The 12,441-nt window shown below is 32.2% G+C and overlaps 1 protein-coding gene across 1 annotated transcript; it reads right to left on the bottom strand.

Moving 5' to 3' along the window:
* Nucleotides 1-415: 415 nt before the first annotated feature.
* Nucleotides 416-2,395, bottom strand: LOC125841119 (acyl-lipid (9-3)-desaturase-like). The gene is made up of 2 exons (XM_049520133.1): nucleotides 2,266-2,395; nucleotides 416-2,023 (listed from the first exon to the last, which is right to left on the bottom strand). The coding sequence occupies exon 2, from the start codon at nucleotides 1,973-1,975 to the stop codon at nucleotides 632-634; it is 1,344 nt and encodes a 447-aa protein (XP_049376090.1). The 5' UTR covers nucleotides 1,976-2,023; nucleotides 2,266-2,395; the 3' UTR covers nucleotides 416-631.
* Between the last annotated feature and the right edge of the window lie 10,046 nt (nucleotides 2,396-12,441).

The following is a 12,441-nucleotide window of genomic DNA, read 5'->3' as shown; positions in this document are numbered from 1 at the left end:
GAGTTCATAAGGACCACTTTGCCAAAGTGAAGTTATCGAACAATTTGATGCAAAATCACATACAAACACAGAACTGCGTTATCAAACATTGTTAAACTAAATATAATGCACAAAATGTTAATTGACACTAGATCACATGAATGCCATGAACGGCCACGAGAATAGAGAATTCCTATGTCACAAGCATACTTGAACCTGTACTCCAAAACATTCAGTAGACAACAAAACCTACCAAGGGCCTAGCAAAGTGAATGAGGAAAAGAGCCAAAAGGCAGAAAAAACACGATAACTTTTAACCTGGTGCTAGAGCAGTAAACAAGATCTGCAGTAACCTGCAAAGCTACTACTTTGGTCATATTTAGTATACATTAAATCGAACCAGGGAGGGAAAATATGAATTTTCCTGTTGTTATCTAGATCAAATACAAATAATTAAGCCTTAATAGAATGACATAATACGATTGTTCTCTTTAGATATTACAATGATATGCATTCCCAGTAAAATGGAGATGAAGATTATAGTTGCTAGAATTGATCAATACTAGGAATAAATAATACAAACAGAAGCACTTTTCTCCAATCCATCGATCATGAGGAAATGATCCCATGGATTTCCTTGAGCTCCTCAGTCTCAACCGTGAGTGTTGACGGCTTCCCAAACTAGATTCTTTGGAACAGGCTTAGTTAAATCCCGAGCCTGCAAAGCTGCAGCTCTGAGGGTGCTGATGGTCAAAACATTAGACTTCCAGAAGGAGACACAACTGTAAGGTAAACCATGCTTTTTACAGAGGTCTTTCACAAAAGGAGAGACTTTCCTCAGTTGGCATCTTGGTAATCTAGGAAACAAATGATGCTCAATCTGAAACTGCAATCCACCATGAAACCAATCCATCCAACTGGGGCATGATATGTCGAGAGAGCCATTAGTTTGCTTCTCAAACCAATCATTTCCTTTAGGTGGTGCAACATAAATTTCAGATGAGAAATGGTTCAAACAGAATTGAACATGTTGAATTCCAGTCACTGTGAAACTAGCAAGAACAAACACAATTCTTTCGCCCCAGTTTGGCAAGCAAGAAACAAGCAACGGATACCAAATCCAGAAAGAAACCACCCCAAAAAGCTCCTGAACTCGATGGGGCACATTTTTGTTGGATAATAACAATATGAATGACTGAGCAAACAAATTGATTCTAGCAAAACACATAACAGGATAAAATGTCCAATGTTGATGACTAACCAAGAATCTAGTAAAAGAATCAAAATTCATCTTCCTATCGTAAAAATAAGAAGTGAGTGAGTCGAAAAACATGGAAGATACCGCAAAGAATGGCATGTGCTGAAGATCAGGGTCATATTCAAGACTGTTGCAGGCAATGTGGTGAGCATTGTGGTTCCACTTCCACCAAGCAATGCTGATTCCAGCAAGGCAATTCCCAGTAAGAACTTGAGCAAATCTGTTGAACCCACGAGTGCTCATCACCTGATAATGCCCTGAATCATGACCAATCCACCCACTCTGTATCCAAAGACACCCCATCAAGCCACCACTTATCAAATGTGCCAACACACTTTGACAACACAAGATTCCATAAACACTTAGGGAAAACAACATTGCCATTAAGCACATGGTGAATAAACAAACATGACCTTTCTTTTCAAACAACCCCATTTTAGTGAACTCAGACACAAGCCTTCTATAATCCTTAGATACCTCAGAAGCAGAATAATTGTTGAGGTAAAACCCCTTAAAGAACTTGTCAAGATACTGCCAAGCAGTAGCAGGATGGAATGCAACAAATGCATCAGTAACATCCTGTCCAGCAAGATTCAACAGTGGGAAATCACCACCAGGATGTTCCTTCACCCAATTTGATACATCATACACCTTACCCTGAATGGATATCCACAGATCCCCTGGTTTGTTGTGATTCTTCAGTTCCTCACTAGTAATGTACTTTCTTGAATCTGCCATAAGAAAAGATGCTAGAAAAGAGATCTGAAAAAGACCTTTTCCTAAATTCTTCTCAAAAAGAAAAAAAAAAAGAAGAATTGTGAGATCACAACTTGTAAAAAGATGTAATCTTGAATTGAAATTCTGTTCTCTCAAACCCTTTTACTTTTCTGCACCTATAGACATTGTTGGCATATGCAGGGAGGCGCCACAGAACAATTTTTTTTTTTTTGAAAATTAGCACATACCCCTTTTCAGTTATAAGTCTATATATGTGGTGAACTGTTTAAGTAGCTGTTCAAAAGACTTACCAAACCCGCTTAGCAAAGAATCGTAGGCAAAAAATTGATGAATTCTTGAACTTGTTTAATGAAAATCGAAGATATTTTCTATGGGGGAGTGTATTGTAGTGAGTGTATCAATGGAGTGAGGGGAGAGCGGGACGTTAACGTGCAAATTCTTGGAATATAGAGGGAATGGGCCTTGGTGGGGTAGCCGTAGGCATGAGATTTTTAAACAATTTGCAAGTTCACTAGTTCAGTACGAGGGATGTGGGTGGGAAGGGGGGGGGGGGGTATGTTTTGCGTTTTGCAGCTGTCAATGAAATTTTTAGTTTAATAGCTGGATAAAAAACGAGATATTTATTTACTTCATCTTTTTCCATTTATAAATTGTTCTTATCAATATATATATATATATATATATATATATATATTTTCTTAATGAATATGTCAAGTCAAATAGTGACAAGTAAAAATGATCGAAGGGAGTATTTGTCAATTTACAAAATCAATAAATGACATTATTCTTTCTATTTTACCTTTGTGATTTATTATGCATTTGACCAACATTGAAAAATTAAGTATCAATTAATCAAAATAAATAAATTTATGTTCATTGATTGAATACTTGACTTTAAGAGGACACTAAATAAGAATATAATGGTAAACTTACCTAAATTCTTAAGAGATGTTAAATCTAAAATTGTGACATATAAATAGCAACGAAGAGAATAATAGTTTTTGTTTAACTTATGTGATGTTTGATAGGTAGATAGGAAATAAAATATCCATATATAAATTAATATGATGTTTGATTGATAATTTAGAAACGCGCATAACTAATACATATATAAATATGATGGAATCTATATATTGTTTTATACTGGACATAGAGCAAAATAACTAATACATGAATAATTCATTTCTGCATAATCAATACATGTATAAAATAATACATAAATTAATTTATAATTAATCTCTACATTACTAATATTTGCATAATTCTAATAAGATATCTAACGACCCCTAATAGGTTGAATTGTGCTTTTAATCTATGAATATCAACAAATTTAAATATTTTAGGGGCTTCTTTGGGGTGGACAAATATTCGCTTTTGGGTGGCAATTTAACTAGTGTTCACTTTATAATATATTTTTTTTGTAAGTTTACCCATTTTGTATGAAGTTTGGGAACTTAAGATATTTGCGTATGAAAGGTGTCTTTTAGAAGGCCAAATATCAAACATTTTTGTCTTATGTTTAATATGGCTTGCCAATGCAAACGTTAGATATTTTTTGCTTAGGTGTGTGTAAAAATAATTAAAATTTCAGTCATGTATAGTTGATTCATTTTTTGTCAATTTTTTGAAAAAAGAAAAATGCCCTCAAAGTATAGCCAAAGGTCTAAAAATACCTTCCATCCATCTATTCTGTTAAAAATACTCATCCGCGTATCTTTTTGGCTCACTTCTACCCTTCAAACTAACCATCCTTTCTTTCTTTCATTTTCTTAAAAGTATTTATTGTGTTATTTTTTTATTGGGTAAAATTAAAAAAAAAAAATCACCCCACTAAAGCCGATGACATGGCAAATAAGATGAACAAATAATTACGTATTAGAAAGAAAAAAAATTAACAACTAGAAAATGAGAAGAGACAAAGTGAAATGAAGATCCAACAAAATACCAACTTTTCGATGACTAAATTTTATTGGAAAACCTATACTTGCTAATGTTAATAAAAATTGAAAATTTGATTGATTTTTGAAAATATATTGCAGGAATAATGAAGAACATTGGAGATAGACCCATCAACTATTTTCTCTGTTAAATTTTACCTCAAATTATTTTATTTTTTCGACTAATTGAACCTAAATACGACTCGAATCACTTCTTATTTATGATTATTTTCTTGTTAATTGTGCTTGTCCCAATCTTAGTGTAGCTACATGTGCATTTGGTCATAAGCTTATGTGATAGCGATGCCTATTTGGTAAATGAGAATAGATGGAAAGCTTTGTGGACGTTACTATTTTATGGACTAATGAGAATGATGGTAGTTATTGGTTCTATATTTTTAGTCAATGGTAATTAATTGAGTAATTTAAAGGTGATATTGCAGGTTGCCCAGTGGTATAAATGATAGAATTTTCTCCTATCATCTCCATTTATTTCGGCAATATAATTTCAATATGGGACACAAATAAGTAAAAAAAAATCGATAAAATTTAGTTGCCAAAAAAGAATTGGTACTTTGTTGAATCTTCACTTCACTTTACCTCTTCTAATTTTTAAGTTCTTAACCCTTTTTTATTTTCTAAAATTTGTAAAATAAAATAAAATTAGTTCATCTTGTTTGCCTCATCAACTTTGGTTCGGTGAGGTTTTATATTTTACCCAATAAAAAAATAACACATAATAAATAATTTTTAAAAAGTAAAATATAAAGAAAGGATGGTTAGATTCACGGGTAAAAGTGAGCCATAAAAACTAGTGGATGGGTAATCTTCTTAACAAAATGGAGGAAGGATATTTTTAGACCATTTCATATAGTTTGAGGGTACTTTTGAACTTTTTTTATTTTTTATTGTATGTTGTACCTTAGTTATTATTTATATATAGAAATAGGGTGAAATGACATATATAGGACTAATAATTTCAAGTTATGACAATATAATAATTCTTTCAAGTTGTAACAGTAAAAAATTACATGTTCTAACATTTTATTAAAATAAAAAAATGCTTTAAAATAATAGTAAAAATAGATTTTATTTAAAATAATAAAAGGTAAAAAACGGATATAGTTGTAGAAATAAATTTGAATGCATTAATGATAATTAATATTTGCCATATATTTAGGAGAATCAAACGAAATAGAAATATTTGTTTTCCTTTTTAAACTCAAATCAATTAAATTTCGTTCAAAAAGCAGATTTTCTTCTTTTGTTCAAACGTTTCTCTCTCCTATAATTTTTTTCTGTAATTGCCGTCACTCACGACTAGCTTCATTTCATTTAGGTTCAATAATCTTCATTTTGTTGTAATAGACGGCTTCTTATCAATATTAATAAAACATGGTGGTAGATGGGATCCTTCAGGTTAGTGTTCTTTGCGATTTATTATTTGTATTTTGTCTCAAACCAATTAAAATACCGTTTAGGTATCGTTGTTTTGGATGCCTCAGAATCTATCAGAAATGTACTAATAAAGTACAGAACACCAATGTTGAATCGATCTTCCGACTCAAAGTAATCGACCTCCTTAAACTTATTCAAGAAATCTAACTTAGGGACTTTGTTCATTTTACCAAAGTACTTTTGAATAAGCCTATTTGAAATAGACGGATCTGAAACAAAGTTGCCGACGAGTCCACATTTGAGACCAGTAGCTGCTGCGAATTCCTTAATCCCAAAACATAGTACAGTACCGTTTACTTTGACAATGAACATGTTGTCCCTGTCGTTATCAGTTTCAATAAGTAGCAAATGGTGCAATAACTTATATTGAATCTTTGTGGAGGGGTAGGTCGTTTCAAAAATTGTTGAAACTTCTCTTGCCAGAGGAATTTCCACAGGTCTTTAACAAAATTCATGTTTGTGCATGAAGACCAGTGTGTGTATTGCTTCCTTGCCTACAAATAATATTATTTAAAATTAAATATAACTACATTAGATCACAAATTTCATACCAAAATTAAATCAATTTCATACCAATGTTTAACATACTTCATAGCACATTCATAAATCAAATATTAAGTCAGTTTCATATCAATATTATTCATTTTTCATGCCACATTCATAGACATAATGAGAAGAATCTGAAAAATAGCTTTCCTACTAAAATGTGTACCAACTTCATACCAAATTTAAATAAGTTTCATACCAATATTAGTAACACTTCATACCAAGTTCATGTACACAATGAAGGAGTTTGGAAAATAAATTTCCAACTAAGAGATGTGGCCTTTAACCAGCTACAATCAACGTTTATCCAACTACAATCACAATAATTTTGAAAACCAAATTTAATATCAATTTATGTCAATTTCATACCAATGTTAAACATATTTCACGACACATTGATATACATAATTGGATAAATTGAAAAGAAACTTTCCTACTAAAAGAAATACCACTTTCACACCAATATTAGTCATAATTCATACAACAAATGAGTCATTTAACAAACTACAATCAATGCAACTAATTGAAACACTAATGTCATACCGTTTTAGATAAAAAGAATACCCAACTTAATATCAATTCAATGACAGTAAATATACATGTGTATGAATATACCACATCAATTTCATGCCAACATTAAAACAAAATTCATGCCAAACAATAATATGCATAATATAACAGTTTTAACAAAAAATCTACTAAATTGAATAATTGAAAAATAAATTAAATATAATATTACGCTAATCACCTTTTTGCCCTTTTCTGATATTGGAATTTTCGAGTCCTCCTTCATTGTTGCTCTTCTTTTTGATGGTTTTGATGACTGGCCCATATCGACATTTGTTGAATTTTTTTCTTCTTTTCTTTTTCTCGCTTACAAAATCTGAGTTCGAATCAGAAGGGGGTTCCACCATTTCCCCCTTCCTCTTTTGTCCCTTTTGCAGGATTTTCAATTTTCTTTACTTCACTCTTCTTCCCCTTTTCTGTAACATGTTTCTTCCTTTGAGAAGTACCATCCTTTTTCGCCGGACTTTCATTCTTGTTTGGCGGCGGCGTTTGAGTCAAAAAGTTGAAGGTCGGAGCCTCTATTTCAACAATAGAACTCATTTCTACTAATCTAGGGCTCTTTCGAGGAATATGCTCAGGTTCTTCGACATGTTTTATCGAAAATCTTATAATCTTGATTCTTAATATTGTGAATCTGCTTTTTCTTTTGATTGTAGGATGAATATTTTCTGCTAATCAATATTGAGATGTTGAAAAACGGTTTCAATGGAATACGGTTGAAAGAGGTGAAATATGAATTGGTAGTTTTTGAACGTGGGTGATGGTGTGTTGTTGTTTAGAACAAGAGTGATGACAACTTAGGGGTGTGGGTTTGACGTGTAACGGTAAAAAAGAAACAAGAATTAAGGTAAAATCCCTACAAATGTGTAAGAGATAATTATGGTGGATTCTTTATTTATATAATTTAACAATATATATAAAATTATAAAAAATTAATTAGTTAATAAAGTAAAATTAAATTGATTTATAAATAAATAGTGATATGTTATAACCCGTAATTAAACTGTTATAAGCAAGAATTTTTTAAAAGTAGATTTAAAATCCGTAATAATGTCTCTTATATATGTATGTGGGTGATTTTTCCTAATTTTGTTCTTCAAATTTCTACGACCCCAACAAATGATTCAAACTCAAATCTATTCTAAACAAGCTCAAATTTGAAACAAATATTTCATATATCAATAAGAGCAAAATCCAATCATCAATTTATCAACAAAAAAAACACAAGAAATCTAACAAACTCGTATAATACCCTTTTAATTTTTTCAACTTTGCACTTTAGTCATGCATACATGACTGAACAATGAATGTGTTAGGTATGGAAGAAAATATTTTATAGAAAATAATTTTCAATTTTTTCATTTTTGGTTGGTCAAATGTTGTTGAAAACATTTCTTTAGAAAAATAAGTCTAGAATTTAGAAATTTTATATTACCACATGAAAATTCATTAGAAATTTCTGCGGAAATGATCCCCAAGTAAAATTCACATGTAATTTATAATTTTCTAGCAATGATAGAAAAACAAGTTTCATAACTGACATTTCAAGTCTATTATTTCTTCCTTACTCACCCATCATCCCATCACCCAGAACTCCCACCCATTTACCATTCCACCTCCACACACACACACCGCCAGCCTTGAACACCCACCCCATCCCATCTCACCCCATAATATTTAGGTAGATTATATACAAATATTTTTAGATAATATTTTCTTACTTACTTATCAAGTACTAGAAATATTTTGTAAGAATTTTTATGGGAAACATGTTTTTCAAAGCAAACACACCTGTACATGTAAAAATGGGTTGAAGTTTCAGGCAAGTGCATTGTGAAAGTTTTTTGTCAAAAAATAATAATTTTATTTTTAAATTTCAACACTTAAATTTACTCCAAATAATCTCGAATTCGAAACAAAAGTTTTATGTATCATAAACAATAAATTCTAATCATCAATTTGTAAAATAATAACAAATCTAACAAACTCATGTAACACCACTTAATCTTTTTTTTTTATGTATGTCTCCGCTAAATCATACATGAGTGAAACACATTAAAATTATTCAAAATTTTAGTTATTAATTTTTGAATACTGAAGCAGAAAAAGAGAAGAAGTACACTTTGTTCCTAAATACGGTCATTATTATTACTAAAAATAAATGATACATAATACTTTGTCATTTTAAAAATTTAAAACGTAATTGCCATTTTACCTTTTAAGAGTAATTATTCTAGAAAGTATACATTATTATGGTGGGTTTTGACTTTGGAAAAAATCCACTTAAAAGTCTCACATATTTTCAATTCTTTAATACTCAAATATTCAAGTCAGAATTCTAATGACATTCTGAAAAAGATTTTAAGCACTTTAAAAATGTCCACAGTTAAACCGATAATCTAACTAAATTTATATGCTAAATATTTAAAGAAATTATTGGAAGGTAAGTAACTTAACCAAAATTATTCATTGGGCAATCCATTATGATAGTCACCATAACACCAACCACCTCCATCATCACAACTATCACCAACATCATTAGTATTTACTAACAACTACTATTATCATTATCACCACCACTACAAACTATCTCCACCATCACTAGCAAGTATAAATATTTCAATTTTTTAATTAGATAAAGATTTAATTTTATTAATTTTTTGTAGTATATATATATATATATATATATACATATATATATATTCAAATGTTGAAAACAAACGATTTTAATCATTGAGTATTCAAATCTAGAGATAATATCTTAATAATTCATATTCAAACCTAAGCCCATTAAGTTCATTTGTTTTTCTTGGGAAAACTACATAATTAGACATACTCCCTCTCTGTACCAATTTATGTGGCACTTTTCATTTTTCGAGAGTCAAACAGTTCAAGTTTGACCGGGAATTTGCACATGAAATTTTCAAATTTTTTAAAATGAAATTTATATATTTGTAAACTACGTAAAAAGTATTATAAGTCACAATAATTAATAATTCAAAATGTTTAAAAGATCTATAAAAAATTTAAGGTCAAAGATAGACTTGTTTGAATCTCAAAATCCAAAAAGTGCCACATAAAATGGGACGAAGGGAGTACTTAACTACCATATATACATATTTTACCTATAGTTTAAAAATATTACTCATAATACCACTTTTTAATAATTATACCATATATTATAAAAATTAAATCAGATACACAAATCTCTTAAATATGGTATTTGTAACGACCCGAACCGTCGTTAATTAGGAAAAATAAAGATTCAAGAAAATCTGGGCCATTGAACCGCCAGGGCGTGGCAAGTTAGCTCCAGAGCGGGATAAGCGAGGCAGAATGTAAATTTTGAGAAATCCTATTTTCTCCATCTTCATAAAATACCTAAATAAGTCCTAAAACACCCTAGAAACCCCAGAAAAGCTGCTCTAAGCTTGGGAAGGAAGGAGAAGGATAACTGTAGCGTGAGGATGGTGAAATCTTGCAAATTCTTGGACAAATTCACTGTCACGAACCCGAAAAACTCGATTCGAAGTCAAAACTCCATACAACTGCTTGGCACCCAGGTAGGCTAGGTTTTTACAATTGAGTAGTTTCTAATCTGTGCTTACTATGTGATATATGTAAATCAATGGTAGGGTTGTGTGTAGACCCTCGTGCACCGAGTAGATTACATGCATAATCCTTAGAATTCAAAGTATGTGGGTTTATACCTTGTGAGGAGAAATTGGTGAGTTATTAGGAAGACCCATAATTGCTATCATGGATAAAATTGGGTCAATAATAAGGACATAAAATCAAGAACGTAACTAAATTCATGAATGTATGTTACATCCGATAATTGAAGTGATGAAATTGAGTAATTATGATGAATTGTGTTTAAACCCCAATAAGAAAACCCTAATGACGAACTAGGGCTGAGAATGGGCAATTTATATATATATGATAGGGATTGAAGAGTAAGTCGTAGGTGATGGTTGTGATTCTATGATTGTGTGATGTATCTTTGTTCTTGCTTCATTATGATACATGTATGTATGTATGTGAATGTTGCATTATTGATCACACTTGTTGTAAATGAGGATAATTGAATAATTGTATGCCATGAATCACCTTTTAATGTATGATCTTGATGATGCGCTTACATTTGTGATTGTGGTGTGTGAATGAGATCGGATTGCCACGTTCTGGCATAATATGGGATTGAATTGCCACGTTCCGGCATGAACATGGGATCGACTGCCACGTTTCGACACACTAACTTGGATCGGGTACCACGAACCAATATGCTAACAGTTTGAGTTTGGATTCCATGAGAGGACAACTGAAATGTGTTTCGTGAGAGGACCAATGATGTGCTATTAAATGTGAGTTGTTCGTTGTTCGTTGTTCATTGTTCGTTGTTCGTGTGCTTGTTGATAAACATTGTGTATGCTTGATATACGATTGTGAGTATAGGGTTGTATTGGTTGTACAGGTTGTACTTAAGGGACATGTGTTATGACGATTTATAGTTGGTTGTTCGAGGGATGTAATGGTGAGAGTAGCGATAGTGTATGTGATGGAATAGACTTAGGTAGATTTCACCTCGGGGGAAAGAGATTGGGTTTAATGTTAAGAAAGCTTGAATTAATGTATTATGTGACTGTGGTTGGTAATGTGACGAGGAAGCACGGGTATGACGTGAGCGGGTAGTTGCATTGGTGGTGGTTATACTTAGGTATTTTCTACGTGTTTTTAGAATGGTTAAGCTATGATCAGGAATTTGGTAAGTGGGTTGAGTAAAAAATGGGGTTAGTAATCAGGGTGCTAGGGTATATTAGAGGTGTTTCCAAGAGAGAGTAAAGGTGGAGAACCGAGTGGTTTATTTCATGATCTTACTAGTTGCTTTCTTATGTTATGTGGTGGGCGTCGGGTTGACCGATGATGCCTACCAGTACGTGTGTTTTGTACTGATACTACTCTTGCTATGTCTTTTGACATAGTCTGGATGCAGGATTGGTGACGTTTAATTAGGTAAAGACGAAGAAAATCTCCAACAACTTCTGTTCTTCTTTCTGCATGGTGAAAGTTGTGTCTCTTATTTATTTTGTCCAGTTGTACTTTAGTAGCTCTTGTACCTGTTTAGACTAGATCCATGGGAGTTGTTAAATTACTCGTCAAGTTTGACTACAATTGTGTCTAAAGGTATTATTTATAAAATCATAGTGTTATATTTATTTCTGGTTTTCTTAAAATTTTCGCATGTTTTACTATTAGGATTTGAGGGTTGTCCTACTTAAGTGTTAGAGTGGATGCCCGCACGACCCGATGGGTTGGGTCGTGACAAATTGATATCAGAGCCTAGGTTACTGGTTTCCCCGTACAAGAGCAAAATGTGAACTAGACTCCTGTGGATTGGTATGTTGACTTCCACATTTAATCTACAAGAGGCTAGGAAGCATTCTATGAAGTCGTTTCACTTATTCTCTCCTTTCGTGCGAAGTGTCGCTTGAGGTATGAGTTGAGTCCAATTCATATCTCCCGATTCCAATTGGTATCTCAATGGAACTGCACCAACAAGTTAATTGGAACGGAGAAAGTTCCAATTGGTATATGGCCTTAAGGGTCGTATAAGGTATAGATAACCAGCAATGGCCATCTATGTAACGAACTAATCAATAAAGCAAAATTGTTGTGATGTGTGATTATAACTTTGTTTGTGTATTTCTCGTTGGTTGAATTAATTGTAACTTTGTTACTCCGTGTTGAGTGAAATAACTGTGTATGAGAAAGTATTCTCGGCAGTCTGATTTACTGATGATGTGGAGGGGTTATAGTGGATGCGCGTGGCATGGTTTAGGGCACTGTATTGTATGTCTAGATTGAATTAATGGTGAATGTAAAAGTGAACCTGTTAAAGTGTAAGGATGTGAATTCATGGGTTATATATGTGTAATTGAACCCTTAGTATGCGCAATG

Source organism: Solanum stenotomum, chromosome 10, assembly GCF_019186545.1.
Source record: "Solanum stenotomum isolate F172 chromosome 10, ASM1918654v1, whole genome shotgun sequence".
Taxonomy (NCBI): domain Eukaryota; kingdom Viridiplantae; phylum Streptophyta; class Magnoliopsida; order Solanales; family Solanaceae; genus Solanum; species Solanum stenotomum.
This window is presented reverse-complemented; position numbering and strand designations above follow the sequence as displayed.